This window comes from Sebastes fasciatus, chromosome 2 (assembly GCF_043250625.1).
Source record: "Sebastes fasciatus isolate fSebFas1 chromosome 2, fSebFas1.pri, whole genome shotgun sequence".
Lineage (NCBI taxonomy): Eukaryota > Metazoa > Chordata > Actinopteri > Perciformes > Sebastidae > Sebastes > Sebastes fasciatus.
The window spans coordinates 21,998,979-22,018,029 of record NC_133796.1 but is presented as its reverse complement, the minus strand read 5'-3'; the positions used below and the strand labels follow the sequence as shown (position 1 = coordinate 22,018,029).

At 40.4% G+C, this 19,051-nt stretch overlaps 2 protein-coding genes across 2 annotated transcripts in view; one reads left to right on the top strand and one right to left on the bottom strand.

Annotated features, from left to right (window-relative positions):
• psmd14 (proteasome 26S subunit, non-ATPase 14) overlaps positions 1-19,051 on the top strand; it is a 187,859-nt gene that overhangs the window by 108,885 nt on the left and 59,923 nt on the right. The window lies entirely within an intron of this gene.
• The window catches only part of pla2r1 (phospholipase A2 receptor 1), a 30,782-nt gene that overhangs the window by 4,405 nt on the left and 7,326 nt on the right, over positions 1-19,051 (bottom strand). The window contains exons 7-24 of the mRNA XM_074614325.1: positions 18,786-18,980; positions 18,507-18,670; positions 17,984-18,094; positions 15,337-15,449; positions 15,074-15,243; positions 14,763-14,971; positions 14,114-14,259; positions 12,898-12,982; positions 12,669-12,804; positions 12,536-12,571; positions 11,143-11,303; positions 9,605-9,669; positions 8,958-9,061; positions 8,738-8,874; positions 6,265-6,382; positions 5,998-6,131; positions 4,544-4,670; positions 1,765-2,000 (exon numbers count right to left, since the gene is read on the bottom strand). Of these exons, the coding sequence (XP_074470426.1) occupies positions 1,765-2,000; positions 4,544-4,670; positions 5,998-6,131; positions 6,265-6,382; positions 8,738-8,874; positions 8,958-9,061; positions 9,605-9,669; positions 11,143-11,303; positions 12,536-12,571; positions 12,669-12,804; positions 12,898-12,982; positions 14,114-14,259; positions 14,763-14,971; positions 15,074-15,243; positions 15,337-15,449; positions 17,984-18,094; positions 18,507-18,670; positions 18,786-18,980 (2,447 nt within the window). The remainder of the gene's footprint in view (positions 1-1,764; positions 2,001-4,543; positions 4,671-5,997; positions 6,132-6,264; positions 6,383-8,737; positions 8,875-8,957; positions 9,062-9,604; positions 9,670-11,142; positions 11,304-12,535; positions 12,572-12,668; positions 12,805-12,897; positions 12,983-14,113; positions 14,260-14,762; positions 14,972-15,073; positions 15,244-15,336; positions 15,450-17,983; positions 18,095-18,506; positions 18,671-18,785; positions 18,981-19,051) is intronic.

Genomic DNA, 19,051 nt, shown 5'->3' with positions numbered 1-19,051 from the left:
TACACTTGTGGTGGCACTCTGCCAGCAAAACATGGATATCTGACTGTGTTGTTCCTTGCTGTATTGCATCTTTTGCACTTATGCCAACGTTTAGTTTATCATATATAGTTATATAGTATTCTATTAGTAAATGAATGTATTTGTGTGAGTACTACATTCTGTCAGTGGTGCTGGGTGTCTGCCATGTGTGGACGATCTATTTGATTGTTTTCACTGTATGTTTCATTTCCCATAATTAGATTTTGGTTAAACATAAAGAAATCTTCACACCAACTCACTCACAATTTCTTGTGCTTACTGAAATAATGTATCCTGGGTTTGTTTTTCTAATTTAGAAGCATTACAAAATGTAAAACTCGAATTAAAATACTTTTTTAAACTCTTAACACAGAAACAATACGTGCCATGCTTTAGTTAAGGAGGTGCATGTTTCCGAGGGAGATTCCAGGTATTGATTCACCAGGAGTGAAACACACCCAGTATTCCACGGTACAATGACTCAACACGAATCGCATGAAACCAATAGCCTACAGTTATTTGCAGGCAAGATAAAAAAAAATAAAAGAGAGGCAGAGAGAGAATCGGCTCCCTCACTTCCTGCGTTCATTTCTCTCCATGACTAAGATATTCCTGGGGGGCTCAGCGATACTTTAATCCAAATGTTAAGGCTCTGACTGTTTGCTGGAAAAGCACATGCCAGTGGATGGAATAGCTCTACATGGGCAAAAGGCCAGGAGAAACACCAGAGAGGCATGTGAGACAACTGTAAGTAGCCATCGGCGGGCATCTATGTGAAACAAATCAACACAAAAAGCTGTGCGCTCCAATACCCATACTACCATACTATTTAGTATGCCAGAAAAAGATGTCCCAATACATAGTATATTAAATGCAGTAGGCTAAAGATACCAGGATGCTCTACTAAATCTGGTCGCACTTTGCAGTGTGCAAGCCAGCATGCTTTTCTGGCTATTCTGACCCACAATCCTCTGCACAGCGGATATATGAGCAACAGGGTCAAAGTTCAAGGTGCAATGTTATGGCAAAGTAGTATGTCCTAATTGTATGTATACTGCATGCAACAGTATGTACTTTGTAAGAGCAGCTGCAGTATGTACTAAAAGTAAAAAGAAAAGGTATGTGATTTGGAACGTAGCCTAGGTGTCCATTTAAAGAATCTTTTAGGACCTTTTGTAAATACTTTCGTTTGTACTTCACACCTGTGAGTAACATAATTCCCTTATTAAGATTTAGTTGAAGCTATAAGCTTTCTGTGTGCATACTCTGGCCAAATGAGCGTTGAGCAGTCATGCTTGTGTGAGTCATGTTCATCAACATCATAGCCTATACCAAGCATGATTGGCTGGAAAGAGGTCACATGTGTAAAAACGGATGTAGGAATGAAACGGGAAATGAATTGATATGAGACAGCTTAGACTAAAACCAACTACAAATTGTAAGTATCACAAAATCGTCAAATTATCATACATTATGGCACTTTTGGGCATTATTGGGCAAAATCGTCATACAAATATGTGTTGTTTTTACACATTGGTTTTTGCAAGGATTTAAAAAAACAAACAAACAAGAAAGAAATAATGTTAATGTTAATTATTAGCCGGGCTAGTTGTTTCACCCTGTTTCCAGTCTTTCCAGACAAACATGCACAATGCCACCTCTCTGACACAAACATTGTCACACAAAGAAGAACAGTAGACAAACACAGTGCAGAGGTATGTACATATTGCATGAGAGGATACATACGTCTTCACTGTACAGTCCAATCCAGTGGCGGACTGCCAATCTATTGACAAGGACGGTAAGGAAGGCCTGGTGGTAGGCATCGGTAATGCTCACTAGGTCCGCATCATGCTCTATGCACATGTGCATCGCGTCGTACCAGCTCATGTTGCCAGACACAACCTTGTAGCTGCTTCTCCTGTACTCAATGTTGTCAGGGAGAGGGTGGTGATAGGAGTGGGTGGGGGGTTTGGATATATCTGTTACGAGAAAAAAAAGGACAAAAGAGAGGAGTGTGGGAAGAAGAGTAGAATGATTACTTGAAGGTGTTAATGTTTGGGACATTAATGGATGACTGAATAGCTGTTAATTACATCAATTAAAGGAGTTGTTTGACATTTTGGTCTCATTCACTTGATGTACCAAATTGATACCGCTCTCATATCTGAGTAGTGACTTCCTTGAGTCCCGTCGTTATCATGAGCAGATACTCCAGGACTCCCAGTAAATAGTCCCGCACATAACTTGTAGTTTTTACACTTTGGTTTCTGTACAGGCTAACTGTTTCCAGTCTTTATGCTAAATGAAGCTGACTGTTTCCTGGCTGTAGCTTAATTTTTTAATGGTATCAATCTTCTCATCTAACTTTTGGCAGGAAAGTGAATAAGCACATTTTCCCAAAATGTCAAACAATTCATTAAAGGTTAACAATCAAAGCTATCCATTATTTTATTCAAACAGCCACATGACCTTTCATGGGGCCTGGTGTAACCAAAGAAATGTGACTTGCCACCATCACTGGTGTCATTGTGTGTTTAGAGTTTATTTTATTACAGTTATAAATATATTTCAATCTGGCTTATTTCCCATAAATGTGGGCTCTCTTGTGACTCTGTGGGTCATGCTAAATTTGCACTGGAGGATACAGGAAACAAGGATATCAGCAAGCTGAGCAAGCCTCCTACAGCTTCCCAAATAAACATGATTTTAACATGAATCATTGCAAACACGAGTCTGACCGAAAGTAAGGCTTTAAACCTTATTAGAACTGTCATATACATACAGGTACATACATGAAATCTGACCTCCCATCCTATGCTAAATTCACACCAGGCAGCGGCGAAATGCAGCTCACCGCAATAATCACATATTTTCTGCGGCCGGTAGGCGTGTTCATGTGTTTCAGGTGGGGAGAAATTCTTTGTAACATAGGTCAACATGTCACAGGAGTCACAGAATCTGTTTACTGATTGGCTAAAGGTCCTCTCTGTCCGTACATTGCCACTAAAAGTTCAGCTTTTCCCAACTTTTAGTTTGGCCGCACTTCGCCGCAGATACAAATGGCCGCAGTTTGCAGAGCTCGGGAGCGGCGTCGCAGCTTTTCATAGACATTGCATGGCAGCTCGCCGCATGCCGCACTTCACCACTGCTGTGATGTGAATTCGGCATTAAGCATTTAGGAGCAGTGGGCTGCTGAAAAGCGCTCAGGGAGTAACTTGACACGCGGACAGTAGGAGCCGGTGATCGAACCGCCAACCTTGTGGTTGAAGGATGACTCGCTCGACACCCTGAGCTACAGCCGCCCCAACAGAAGTAGCCACCTGAAATAGCCATTATGGCTAACTAACTGCATAGGAATCTACATCTGGGTCAATACAATAGAGTCACAATGGCTACATTTATGGGAATCACACCAGGTTGAAATATACCAGAGTTGTCCTTTAAAGACACAGTTAGTAACATCAGAGTGCAGATGATGTAGAATCTACCATGAAATGAAAATCAAAGTTTCAAAAATTACATCCATATGACATAATTGTGTTGTGGTTGATTGTGTTTTGTTGTCATGTTATCACATTCAACAACAATGATGTCACAGCACACGTGACAATCACGTGTAAATCACTGCTACCTGGTGAGAAGTTAAACCACTGGAGGTCAGCAAAGACAAGATGTTCAGGATGTGTTAAGTGTCTCTTTAATGTGCCTTTAAATGTAATTGTGTTTTCTATTGTGTTATTGTGGACAATGATATGTCTGTAGTAAAGTATTTTCATCTTTCTTGATATCTTGGCCTGTACCATAGTGTGTGGCTGTCAGGAAAGAAAACACCTGTCAGCACTGCAGGGTTTTTTTTACTTGCAGAGAGAATAAATTACAAGAGAAGTGTGCATGAGAGACCATGATTCAACATGAGAAAGCTAAAGTGGTCTGACAGCAAAAGTCAAAGACAGACATGCTGTAAAACAGAGAGGCCAGCACGTTCTCATCCCAACTCGTCACATACCGCCGCTTTGTCATGCCCCTTGGCATCACTTTATTTTCGGCATCAAAACCACTGCAGGTACCCGTGGCGTCACTTTAGGATCAGGCAACAAAACCACGATAACTAGGTTGAGGAAAGAGCTACATGGTTGGGCTTAGAACTACTACGATTGTACAGTGAAGATGACACTGAGCGTTGTGAACACGGGACAAAAACAGCGGTCTCCTGGATGAAAGCCCTGTGTTTGTTGGACCCATCCACCTTCCCTCCCGTGTCTTTTCGCTCTTTAAACTACGTCACCACACTCCCGGCGCACTTTCTCAGCGGGTTTACGGTTGCCACGGATGGGTTTACATTGCAGTTAATGGAACACCAGGTGTGTTTCATACCAGCGTTAAGAGGTGCCTTGTATCGAACGCCAATGGCCCTGACAAAGCCTCGGTATATGACGCCCTGGGAATGAGAATGGGCTGGAGAGGCAGTGAAAGACAGACTGACAGAATAAAACCAAAGATAAAGAAACTGAGGGAATCCTACCTTGAGGTTTTTCACAAACAAAGCCATAACCACTTTCGCTGCAACTCTCATCGTACCACTTCCCTGTCAGGTGGAAGTTGTGGTTGTTGGACAGAACAGTACACAACGGCTCATCAGCAAATCCATCCTGGGGATTCATGAAGCATATATCAATACATACAAACCTATTGACAACAGCACATTTATGAAAGTGTCTTTTCATCTTTAGACTGATCTTACGCTTCAACCAATACTTGATGCGTTTGCTCGCGTTTGCTTGGGGGTACACAAAACTCTCCTGGTCGAATTATCTGTTTTTTGATAAAGGTACAAGCTTATGGACAAATCCAGGAACTATGTTTTTTTTCTAGTTACAATGACAACACTACAGCTACAGCTCTGATTCCCATCTCTGACTGGCTTTTCCACTGTCCACAGAGGACGAGGCTGATGGGTTATGTAGTATTTAAAGCCATCTACCATACCAAACTGACAGATCAGAAACAAAGTTTAATTAAAACTGATGAACCTATAGTATTGTTATCCAGTGACTTTCAAATTGGAAAGTCAATGGGACTTTAGTGTTAAAAATACTTCTGGTATGTCAATCACTGTTATGTATTTTAGGAATGTCCCAACATGTTAATGTACATCTGTGTTACTATACATCCCTCTTTTCAAAATATATATAGTTATTGAACATTTTTCAGGATGCATATTGTTTAAAAAAAATAGCATAATGGGAAGGGTTTCAAGACATGTTCATTTGTTGCAGACTTCTAATGCTCTCTGTAACTGCAAGGCTATTTCTTTGTAGTTGGTGAAATCTCAACTATCCTGTAGTTCCTTAGTTAGTAGAAAGAAAGAAAGAAAGAATTGAAAAAACACATTTCTGGAACTAGTGGCTTCTCCCACTTTGCTATTCCATTTCAGCATAAAGGCACAGTCACGCATGCCCAAAATTAACATTCGCCTCCCGTTCACTTCCATTCTATGCGAGCAATGGGGCGAAAAAACATCACATCTTTGGATTCGCTTGGAGTTCAATTTTGGTGAACTTTCAGTTGAATATCTCCTCGGCAGGCGATGGTCACTCGCCTGCGTTTGCGCATGTGTTGGGCACATTGTGCAAGTAGACCCGGAGCTGTGGTAAGTATAGGCCATTTCAACCGAACTGCATTGCTAGGCAACAGCTTGGGTCCATGTTTACTTCCTGTCAGCTTATGCCATTCACATACACTGCAACAGGAATTGAACACAATTTTGAATGTTTACGTTTACAAATGTGAAATGGTCTATACTTGTCTTGGCTCGCAGTTCCGTGTTCAACAATGATAATAAAATAAGATTTCCTGTAAAAGCTGGGACTGTTTAGGACACAATTAGGCATCTCCCCTGTCGACTTGCAAGGGACGCATGTTCACACACATGATAAGAATAGACAACAAATTGCTACGTTAGCAGTGTATGCTTACAGTGATGTAGCTCTTTGGTTCAATTGGAGACCAGTTGGTGTAGCTGACTGATTTCCCATTGACCCATTTCATGACGTCCTGCAGACCAATCCAAACACCTACAGAGCTTCCCTGAAGCAACATGGTGATGTAGGCTGCAGAAATGATGGCGTGACAACAGGAAATGAAAAATAAAAACATAGAGCAGAATTACATGCCTACAGTACCAATGTTTGTATATTAATTCCGCCATTCATTGGATGGTTGTGCAGTTCGCTTTGCCTCTACCTTGTTCAATCTCATCTTCTATAGCGACCAGCGAGCCAGCGAATGAGGAGCAGATGGACTGGGCATCTTTCCAACTCTTTCCTTCCTTTGGGCTGTCAGGGAGGTGAAGCAGGAGACACTGCCAACACACACACACACACACACACACATCCCACACAAAACATGAATATCACATTGTGAAATGCAAATCATTATTCCCCTATTACCACCAGGGCTCTTGTTTGGAGAGGTCAGGGGTCAAAGTTAAAACAAAAATCCAAGCATGTAGTCTTCTTTGATAGACAGAGAAGGACGTCATTTCATGTTTGGCAGCTTTTATCCATCAACAAGCGCTCTGCTTCTTAAAATTAAATTTGAGGGAAATTATGTAACGTTACACAAAGCATTAACTTCTTCACTGTTCAAATCCAATGAAGTTTAGCTCAAAAAGGCACATAAATCCATACTTTAAAACTAGTTAGAAAGCGTTGCCTTAGTGGCCTAGGGGTTTAAGGCGTCACCCATGAACCACAAAGTCCACAGTTCAAGTCTGTATGGGGAACTTTTTTTCATCTCTGTCTTTCATTTCCTGTCAACGCTCTAATAAAGGCATAAAATGGCAAAAAAACAAACATTGTTCCACATTTTTATGAAAAAACAGACAGTCGTGTTTCCATTCAATTGTCAAGCAAACTTTTGAAATGCTGCAATAAATGTGAATTAGGCGCGTTTCCATCAACTGGTTTGGAGCGAATAAACTTGGCTACGGAAAGTGTAGTTTCGTCAGAAGTTGGCGGTATACTGTAGGCTACACTTTACACATGGCTGTAATCCGCCAGTAAACAGAATAGAAGAAGTAGAGGTTTGCGAACAGGACACAAAAACAAGTCGGCTTTGCCATCTAACCGTCTACGAGAGAAAAATTCTTCAGGAATTTGTTTCAATTAGGCAATTTTTAATTATTCTTTCATGTCAGCTAGTATTGGACATGTTTCATGCTGTCCGGAGACGAAGACAAGCATTCGCGCGTTATGGGCATATCCGAGAAGACGGCGACAGCAAAAACAACTAATCAGTCATGCGAGTTAAATGTTCGTTGCATCAGAATTTTTTCGGCAAAGGCGTTTCCATAATCCATTTAGCACATCAACTCTTTGTCGAAAAAGGAAAAATCCACCTCAAGCGAGTGAGGAACCGTTTCCATACACCTTTTCTAATGCGATACTTCAAAATGTGCATAAAAATATGTGAATGGAAACACGGCTACTGCTACAAGGCTTTCCATTAGGGCTACAACGAACGATTATCCTCATTGTTTGATTAATCTGTGGATTATTTTGTCGATTAGTCGATTAGTTATTTGGTCTATAAAATGTCAGAAAATGGTGAAAAAATGTCAATCAGTGTTTCCCAAAGCCCAAGATGGTGTCCTCAAATGTCTTGTTTTGTCCACAACTCAAAGTTATTCAGTTTACTGTCATAGAGGAGTAAAGAAACCACAAAATATTCACATTTAAGAAGCTGGAATCAGAGAATTTAGATTTTTTTTTTCCCTAAAAAATGACTAAAACCGATTAATCGTTGCAGCTCTACTTTCCATTCTGTTTAATATGCAGAACAATGACAGTCTTGCTAAAGACTGCATCTGTTCCACATCAGTGGGTCTCATCTGGTACTACACAGTAATGAATATCCATCTTATCAAGTTATTTTAGTATATTTAACTGACTATCTTTCTGAGATTTTGTTTTGGTGGAAAATTAGTTCTTAGTTGAGAAGATTTTAAATGCTCCCAAAGGGAAACAACTTTCTTTTTTTTTTAAATGTTTCTTTTATCACCCCAGTGTTATAGTTTTACTAGCAACAATCTACATTGCTTGAACAATCCAGTCCTTCATTTGAAAGAAAACTACATTTTGAGATCTGATTTAGGAGAAGATCAGCTGGTTTTGCTCTTTATGGAGGTTGGCTCAGCTTGAGCATCGTCAGCGGGGGTTATTCTAAGGTTCCCACATAACACACCCAGGAACAGTGCATGTAAACACAAACATCCTGCCTCAACCCCAGAGGCAGCTGGGAATTTAGAGAAGTGACCGTTTAAGAACTGACTTGTGGGCCAGAACGAGATAACATGAGCCACTATTTTTGTAGTTTGCACCATTACAACAAAATAAGCAGATAATCATTTAAAATGAATATGTGTTGAGTTATGGTTCTATAAGATGGTTAGCATTCTTGGGGTGTCCTTGTCTTGACTGACGGCTAATTACACACATCCATGATGGTTGTAGTTGCTCAACCCAGCTCAGCTCCACCTTGCTGCTTGAATTTGGATTTATTTTGTCTCCAAACAACTGATAAGAAGGCGGCAAAATTATAAACTTCAACTTTCAAAATAACCCATCAGACAGTCATGGGTAACAGTGTGCGTTACGTTACTTTCGTCTTTAATAAGAGATATAAATCAGTGAGTGTATATTGTGTGTGTCCGAACCTTGTGTCCAAAGTACAGCCATTTCTCCGGACATCCTCCGATGTAGTGCGGCTCTCTGGGAGTCTCCACCACGGACACGGTCTTTCTCTTGCAAACGTAACCGTGGAGATCGCTGCATTTTCTCATCGACCACTTCCCTGCCACATACCAGGAAAACACATATCTAGCATGTGCAAGTTAACATGCATCAGTGTGTGTTTCTGCATGTACATGTGTTTACCTGATGAAGAGGACATGGTGACACACATCCCGTTTCTCCTTGGGCCGCCACTGGTACTCCTCTCCTCCCAGTTCTGAAATTCTACGTCCGTCTTGTCGGTCCACCTGCAAACAAACACACAAGACACTTAATGAATGGCCCTCACTCCAGCTTCTTCTATTGTGCTTTGTTTGGGTAGTTAAGTAGAAGAGCAACTTTAATTTTTTTTGTTTATAAAAAACCTTGAGTTAGCAGTCTTATTTTGTTATAATTCTTTTTCTCATTTGATAACACCTGCAGGCCCTTTTCCCCCCATTTCTTATTATATGTATTCAGTTCAAGTTCGTTTAAATGATTTGCACTTCAGTTGGCTTTATGTTGCTTTCTCCTACAGATCTGGGGCTCATTCCACTAAATTTACAACATTTAAGCTACGAAACACGACATGAGATCATTTCCTCTTCCTGCTTATTTTGACATATTTCAATGGATATACTACCTGAACCGTGCATGAGCATTTGAAAGCCCTGCACGGCTTGCAAATTTATCTTGTGGGCCCCTGGGTTGTAATTACATCAACATTTCTTTACTCGAGATGTTGAACAAAGTGTCGACTGCTCTAATAGAATCAGTGGCAGCAACAGGAAATGTTAAACAAACTCACACACCTGGCCTCCTCTCCAGGCTGCCCAAAGGACAGGCCGATCCACCAGTCTGTCGGGCCCAGGGAGAGCTGAGGAGACACAGTGAAAGGAACAGAGATGAAAAAGAATTTACTTCACTTTTACCCTCCTCCTTTGCAATCCAGTCCTCACTGGGCCGGATGATCGGCTTTTCACAGCCTCTGTGACATGAGCGGCCATTCAGGCGCTCTCCTTGGCCCATGCCTCGCCTCTTTCATCGCCTTGTTTTGTTCCCTTTGTCCCCTCACAAGCCTCAACACCACAAGAGACTTCTTTAACGTGGTCCAAAAGGCCGCTGCCGAAAGAACTGCCTTTTTTTTTTTACTCCCTGTGTGTGGGGGCACTCGAGCATGAAAGTGTCCGTTTTAGCTTGTCGACGTGTCTGTAAACACTCGAGTTTGTACGAGTGTGTCAATTGTGTTCACAGTTGTTCATGCGCGTGTTTGTTTTTCACAGTGTGTGAACTGTTAGGAGAATAAGCCTATTGGGCCATTCAATGGAGAAGAGCCTCTGTGATTAAGTACATTGCTTTGGCTGCGCACTCCTGTGTGAAACTGTGCTCCTGCTCACTGAGTATTTGAACTGGGAAAAAGTAAATGTTAGATGCATTTTCTCTTAAATGGTGTGAGACATGAAGAGGTGGGGAGAATATAATTCACTAAAAAAACTCTGTACCTCCACAGAATCGATACCGTTAATTTGGAGAAAGGTAATTGCAGATATTATTTTGTGCAATTGAGTAGTTATTTCTGTGTTTCAAAATTAGCTCAAATTGTTACGTTTCCTTTTGAATAAGCTATGTTCTTTTATTAAAGGTGCAGTGTTTAGGATCTGGCGGCATCTAGAGGTGAAGCTGCAGATGCAGCCAACTTAAACTTCTCCTGTTTGCCAAGCGTGTAGGAGAACTACAGCGGTTGACGTGAAAACGCAAATGACCCCATCCAGAGCCCGTGTTTGGTTTGTCCGTCTTGGGCTACTGTATAAACATGGTGGCCGACTCCATACGTAGATATAAACGGCTCATTCTAAGGTGACAAAACAATTCTTATTTTCAAGTTATTATACAGTAAAGAAAACATACTTATTAATATTATATTCCATTTCTGCCAATAGATCCCCTTAAATGTTACACACTGGTCCTTTAAATATATATTGAAATGACTGAAATTCATTTTTACATAATCCATGTTTTACAATGAAACAAATGAAAGAGATATTGCATAAATCTGGTTTGGTTATCACAACAATGCACATTTGTGCTGTATATATGATATTATCTTGTAGAAGTTTGTATTACTTTAGCCAACATAATTATACTACAAATTTTAGATTCTGCCAAATGCCTTAGGGTGTTTTTGTTTTTCATAATCAACCCTCATATTTGGTTTTAAATGGGGCGACAAAAACGTTTAAAGTAGTGCTGTATGTTAAAACCTCAGAGTGATTATAAAATAGATGCCATCTTACAAATATATGGCGATACTGAAATTCAGTGATGTTTATGAGCAGTGGCAGTAACAAACCCGCCGCAGGCGCTCCTTGACGAAGTGCAGCTCCTCTCTGGAGTGAATGGACAGCAGGTAGGCTCCCATCATCTGGCAGGCCAGAGAGACGGCGTCCCAGTCAAAGGGCTGCTTCGCCAGCAGGTACTCAGCTCCGCGGTAAAAGACCCAGGGCTCGCTCTCTGTGGGGGAGCCAGGCGGACAGTTATAATACCGTACACATTATCAAGTAATTACAATTTAAATATGGCTATGGGTATAATGAATGAATATACACAGTTCTAATTACTGACTGACTGATGCGGTTTCACATCTAATAATGCCATTCCACATTGAAGAAACACATTTTGTCGACTCAGATTTTTTCCAAACACATAAATGCTATATACACATCACTGCAGTCCTAATAAACTATGCGTCTTTACAATCTGTACAACATACAAGACCCTCAATTCGAATAAGGAAACAAAAGCAAGGTGCTGTTTATCCAGAGAAGACAGTAGTAGCAGTAGTAGAATTACAATATAGAGACAAATACAATATTAAGAAAATAAGTATAGTAAAGTAAAGTATAATATTAAGCAGGTATTAAGTGTAATAGGTTTGGGGTTGGCTTTGGGTTGTATGTGGATTCAATGGTGAGTGAAAATTTTCCAGTGGTGGAAGTTACTAAGAAGATTTACTCAAGTACTGCACCTAAGTACATTTTTGAGGTACTTGTACTTTATTTGAGTATTTCCATTTTATGCTATACTTCTACTCCACTACACCTCAGAGAGAAATATTGTACTTTTTACTCCACTACATTTGTCTGAAAACTAGTTACTTTGCAGATTATGATTTAACAAACAAAACATATGTTCAATTCATAAAGCATGATGCATTGTTATAGATTAAACTACAGAACAGTGTACAACCTAGTGAAAAATCTCAACCGGTTGTGGTATTAAAATACTGCTTATGTGTCAATAACAACATTCAAATATTCTACATTTAACAGCACAACACTATCAGAGGGGTGCTCTGCCCACTTTTACTTTTGATACTTTTTACTACTTTTGTACTTTTACTTAAGTAATATTTTCAATGTAGGACTTTTACTTGTAAGAGAGCATTTTCACACTGTGGTATTGCTACTTTTACTCAAGTAAAAGATCTGAGTAATTCTTCCACCACTGGCATTTTCTGTCAAATGAAAAAGGTTTTCAGTTTAGCAGGTAATAAGAAAATTCAAAGAAGAATTGTTGCAAAATAATCCTTTTTATTGCAGTCCTTGTGTGGTCTTGCTTTACCCTGCCAGGCCATATTTTGCCTTGCTTGCTTTACATCATAAAGTAGAAGAGACATAAACTATATCTGGAACTTCTAGAGTATCAATGTCTACAAAGTTTGAATGAAGTAAAATTCTACTTACGCTCAGTGTACCAGTAGGGTTTTTTCAGCTTATCACCTGCAACATAAATCAGAGTTTGGTAAGTAATGCAGTACTGATGTGTGTATGTGCAGTGTGTCTGTGTGGAGAGTGTTGGTGTGAGGTAGTTGTTTACCTCTGGACATCTTGCAGATCCACTCGTGTTTGGTGTCACAGGGCTGCGGCATGAGAGCGTTGGTCAGGTCGCTGTACACGGCACAGTCCCTCCTGTCATCCTCCTCGTTCTTATCCTCTATGAAGGACGTCACCACCTGCACCAAAACACACACGACAATGGATACACCCTCTGAATACTACTCTGTGTTACAACAAGGCATACTTTGTGAACATCTCTATGTACTTACAGGAGAACCATCCGACCACTCCCAGGCTCCGGGATGTTCAGGGTCTCTCTTATTTAACCCCACCCAGAACCAGCGACCCTCTGTTCTAAAAAAGAGGAGCAGAACAAAAAACACAATGCAACACAAGTCCATCTGAGCAAGAGTTTACATCTTTTAACATTTTAATAGATCAAGCCATATCTTGGTGCTAACAACATCAAACCTGTGGTAAAAAAATTTTGGTGTATTTTTAGATTCTGTACTCAACATATTCAAGATTCGAACCAGTCTTAAGTTTTAAAGATGCAGAAGTTGTTGCACATGCCTTTGTCACTTCACAACTGGACCACTGCAATGGTCTTTTAAAAGGTGGAAACAAGAAATCACTAAAAAGGCTCCAACTGGTACAAAATGTGGCGAGAACCTGTTGGTTGTTGCTGTGTCTAAAAATATTTTTTTAAGATGTGTTTTATACGCTTCACATTTTAGATATGTCTGGCTAAGGGGTTTCTGTCTTGTTGATTGTATTCCTTTATTTTATTATTTGTTGTGTGAAAAGCACCTTTTAACATTGGTTTTGAAAAGTGCTATACACATTAACTTTAATATTAATATTATTAGAGCTGTCAATCGATTAAAATATTTAATTGCGATTAATTGCATGATTCTCCATAGTTAATCGTGATTAATTACACATTTTTTATCTGTTCAAAATGTACCTTAAAGGGAGATTTGTCAAGTATTTAATACTCTTATCAACATGGGAGTGGGCAAATATGCTGCTTTATGCAAATGTATGTACATATTTATCATTGGAAATCAATTAACAACACAAAACAATGACAAATATTGTCAAGAAAACCCTCACAGGTACTGCATTTAGCATAAAAAATATGCTCAAATCATAACAGCTGGAACAGGCAACAACAGCTGTCAGTGTGCTGACTTGACTATGACTTGCCCAAAACTGCAAGCATGCGTGGGTACCCATAGAACCCATTTTCATTCACATATCTTGAGATAAAAGGTAAATTTACTAAAATTACTTATCTCTTACTAATCTACATCCCAAACACTTCATTCTACAAAATGATCTAATTATTGCAGCACATCCACCATTGTTCACAACTGCAATTAAGAATAATTCATTACTTGGTTACATGACGTATTTCAACTGATGCATTTCTCAGTTCCCATAACATTCCTGCACTGACGAGGCCCAGAGGGCTGTACCAACCCTTCAAACATGGTACTGAGGAGCTGCTTAACAAACACCTGCTCCTCATAGTGGTGGAAACTGGCCAGCCGAGCCCCGAGGGCCTGGCAGAAGAAGTCTGCCTCCACCCAGGAACGCTTCATCAGGACCTTCTCATCGTGGAACACCTAGAAGAGCAACACGTACTGTCAGCTGAGAGCTAAATGAACAACAAACGCTGTCAGTAAGGCTGTAGACATGCATCATAGGAACAGTTTTGAGTTATTTTCTGTATATTTTCGTATATATTCTGTGATTTTAATGTAACTTTCAAATCCAATATAAATCATAATGTATACATGGGGCAAACAAAAGAACAACAGAAGTACAGCACTGGAGTAAATGCATTTTTGGTGAACCTCATAATATTAATTTTCTCAATTCAACTGATTATTTTGAGGCTGTTCATTGCAGTAGGCATCACAATACTGTCACCTTACAAACCCGCCCTTAGCCCTGTCTATAGAGCTAAAATAATAAGTATATAATTATATAATAAATATTACATTAAGTGTGTTTCTGGGTCTACTTATGACCACAAGCTGACGCACCTAGATCAAAGAGGAGACGTAAGGAGAGAAGATGAATCAGAAACATGAGTCAGGACAGCACAGAGAAAAGATGATCTAACCTTAAAACAGTGGAACATCCCAGAGTGTGATTCCCAACCTGGAGGACAGGGGGCGTAGGCATCAATGTGGTGCTCTGGCAGCTGGACATCCTTGTAGCTGCTGATGCTCTGCTTGCACACTGACAAGGCCTTGTGTGACTTGCAGTCTTTCACTTCCCAGTGACCCAAAGCAGTGCCACCTGACATAGCAACACATCCACCAGCACTGACTGAAGGAAAGGAAAAGGAAAGGAGAAGACAAAGGAGTTGAAAAGGAGGAGGGACATTCACATGAAACCAAATCTCTTCTTCAGAAACATTTTCCAATTTACCTGGCTGGTGTTTGTTCCAGTTAGTGAAGGTGAGAGGCAGCGAGAAGCCATTGTAAGGAAGCCAGCTGTACTCTCCCTTCTTCTCCACGTCTCCGAGGCTGATCCAGTAATATCTGCTGCTGTTGGTCCCACTCTCACTGAGCAAACTGTTGACAAATGCCTGCTCAAACCTGCCAGCATGAGGAAGAAAGAGAGGAGAAGAGGGGTGAGTTGAAAGGCTCCAATATTGCCACAAATAAAACACAAAAAATCATTTGCTCAACCTGTTTTCCACAGTAAGGAGAGGACCCGTGCAGTAATATCCCATCAGTGCATCATCAAAGCTCTGTTCGTGGCTAGTCACCATGAAGCAGGAGTGGCCATGTCGCTTCCAGCCCTGCAACATCATCAACAATAAATCAACTAATCAATCTCCATCTATGCTCTATTTCAAGCTGTAGTTTTTTTTATATATATATATTGCACAAGACAACGATATCATCAACTAGAAGGGCACTTGGAGAGAGCAGACCTCCGCCAACGCCAAACGCCCTATCTTGTAATGTTAACAAAAGTAATTCTGGTTTCGGGTTTTACCAAGTTTCATGAAAATCAGGCCAGTAGTTTTTCCGTAATCCTGCTGACAAACAGACTGAAAACATTACCTCCTTGGTGGAGGTAATAAATATAGTACCTTCACAGAGGACTTGAAATATAATCAAAACACACATATGTGAAAAATGTCATGGACTGAGGAAACAGTTCTGCAAAATAAAGTTAGAGGAGTGACATTCAGCAGAGAGCACAGACACACAGAGTTTGTGATGCAGAGGGAGAGATGAGAATTAAAGGAAAAATATAAACGTATACATGTAAAATTATTATTATTATTATGATAAGAAGATCCATCTGGTGTAGGACTGGATATCAAACATCAATACTTTCATTGGGACAGGTATCTAAAATTGTCTGAAAAATTACTGAAAATCGGCGTTGAGTATTTAGTCAGATTTGAGATCTCTTTGATTTATAGTGTTCTTTGATCTGAGACTTCCTGATTTAAATAATTAAAAAATGCCAGTTTTTATTCAGGCAAAGTTCTTGTATGGCTGTTAGTCTTTAGACAAAATGTAATATTTGAGAACATTGGCTTTGTTTGTGTTCTTTTGTTGTTGAGGCTGCAGTTAGGTATAGTGGTGCTTTGAGCAAAATGCTAACATCAGCATGCTTACAGTGACAATGCTGGCTTGATGATATTGATCACGTCATTTTTACCCAGTTCACAATCTTAGTTTAGTCTGTTACATGTTTATATTTCTCAAATTCTTAAAAGTCTCCTTTTGGCATCGGTACCAAAACTCAGGTATTATTATTATTATTGGCACTTCTATTGAAAACTTTCAGAGCTGCCCAGTCCTGATCTGGAGCGAAGGTTATACTGTATGTTAGCGTATATGTGAGCAATTATATGCAGGTCTGTGTGTTAGGCTTTGTGGTGGGGGTGTTTTGACAAGTAGTGTCAATTTGGCCCCCCTTCACCCCTATATCCCATCAAACCCCCTTCCTCCCCATCCTCCCTATACTAAACTAAAAGCTTTCTTTATAACTACAATGTCTGGAGTCATTTGATCAACAAAATGACACGGTGTTAAACAGTAACAACACAACACAGACTAAAGTGGACGATATAGTTTTGTTTGCTAAAGCCTGATTCATCAGAGACTGCTCCAGCATGTCCACTGATATTGCGCCTACAGAGACATTTTTGACCTCATGTTCCAGGGTATGAAGCAGCCCGATGACTCAGGAGTCTGATATTCTGGTAAACAGAGTCAAGGAGCAACATGAATGCCAGACAATACGTCAGCAGTGGAGTGAATCAGCTCATTGTGCTTCTGAAGGAGCAACTGGCTCAGACGTTGAACTGCAGCGGGTGTATGGCTCCGCCTGGTGCACGTCCTGATCTGTATGGAGCTATTGTGACACTGCACAGCACATAAATCTGACTGACAAAGTTAAAAATAAGACACTTCAGTTTCGGTTGGAAATAGACATTTTTCATTCTTCTTAAGCAGAATGAGGTCAAACCATTAAAGGTGCAGTGTGTAGGATCTGGTGGCATCTAGTGGTGAGGTTGCAGACTGCAACCAAATGAAACCTACAAGATGATTCTTAAAACATTTGAGGCGAGAAATAGGCATTAACGTAACATAATATTGATTCATATTTGATCAGCGCTGCCTAGTTTGACCGTTTGGTCAGAGTTCGCGAATGATTGACAGCCGGCTCTCATAGACAGCAGATGGACAGCAGACCTCAGATCAGCTCTTACTGAAAGTTTTCCTCCAGTCTGTGAAATCTTGCAGATGCCGTTAGGAGCACCGGAGGACATCGGAGGACACAGAGGCACATGATTTTTTTCAGGTTACCTGATTCATGTACTACTGTCAGGATGTAGAGACCGTTTTATAAAAAACGTTTTAATCATATTTGCTCCCATCTCGCCTACTGCTGCTTTAAGATGTCATTTTACCAAGTCAACTAATCAGATTTTCTTGCAAATCTTTTGGTTATGTAAGAAACTATGAGGCCATTTTCTACTGTACTTAAGTAATACCTTTTTGCTTTTCAAGACACAACTGACTTCAGCACTTTTCTTGCAAAGGGAGTCCCTTACAAAGGAATACATGAATACACAAATGCAATTAGTGGAACAACCTGAAACCAGAGTTGTGCCACATTAAAGTCTTATCAGAGGTAAATTAAGAAGATTAAGTGTTACCTAATCGTGTGCTGTGTTGTTTTTGACCCCCTACTACTGCGAGGTTAGGGCAAAGGTTGAGCTACTGTACAAAACAGTGTCCTTGTCTTGCATAAGCCATTGAGAACATGTTGATCTGGATGTATGTGCGTGTACGTTCATGTGCGTACCTCAGGACAGCCCTCATCCCATTTCCCAGGCTGATGAACGGGTTTCTGGCTTTCTCTTCTACACACAGCAGGCAGTCGCTCATCACATGACGATAAAAGCCAGTTACCTTCCTGTGAAAGACGTTAACACTTTACTCTCACAAGGACAACACCCGATGAATATATACAAGGATTATAAAAGGGATTAGAGCTGACACAACTGGGCGATTAATTCATTAACCGATCGTCAGAAAATTAATCAGCAACTATTCTGATAACTGATTAATCGTCATTTGATTAAAGTCATTTGATTAAAGTCATTTGATGGGGAGATATGGTGCTTTTCCTTGTCTTAAATTATAGTTAATTGAATATCTTTTGGTTTTTTAACTATTGGTCAGACAAAACTATGTTAAATAATCATTAGTTGCAGCCCTAAGAGGGATTAATTCAATTATAGCTCACTTAAGGAGCGAATCTCACTTGTAAACTGTCCTTCAAGAGCATTTCTACGTGAAAGGAGCACCAACACAGTGTTTCTCACCTTCCTGTCTGCTTTGACACAGAGTGTTGCATCCGTCAAGTTGTGAGGAGGGTGATACTGGTGCCAGAGAGTGAGAGTTACTGGTGAGCCATCAGACCACTCTACAGACGGAGACGATGCCTGTTTCCAAAGACCAATCCACACCTCCATACTCTCCCCAGAAGCTACGAAACATGAGGTGTGCACACACAAAATAGTATTTAGTATCCCCTTGGTGTATCCCCACAGTGTCTATAACAAACAGAGCTTCATACATCTGTATTGCATGATGCTGCTCACAGTTAGTCAGGAGGTTGAGCAGCATTTCCAACTCAGACAGGGAGTGGAGGCTGGTGAGGTTTGCCCCCTGAGAGCTACAGGCCCGGGAAGACTCCTCCCAGCTTCCTGCTTCGGTATCTGACAGCAGCCGGTAGCAGAAACCATTATGAGGCCACCAGCCGTTAGCACACTCTGTATGGATATACTGCCAGTTCTCTGTAAGAGGAAGAATTGGGAGAGGAGAGGAGGAGAAATCAGAACAAGAAAACAAATTCACAAAAGACATT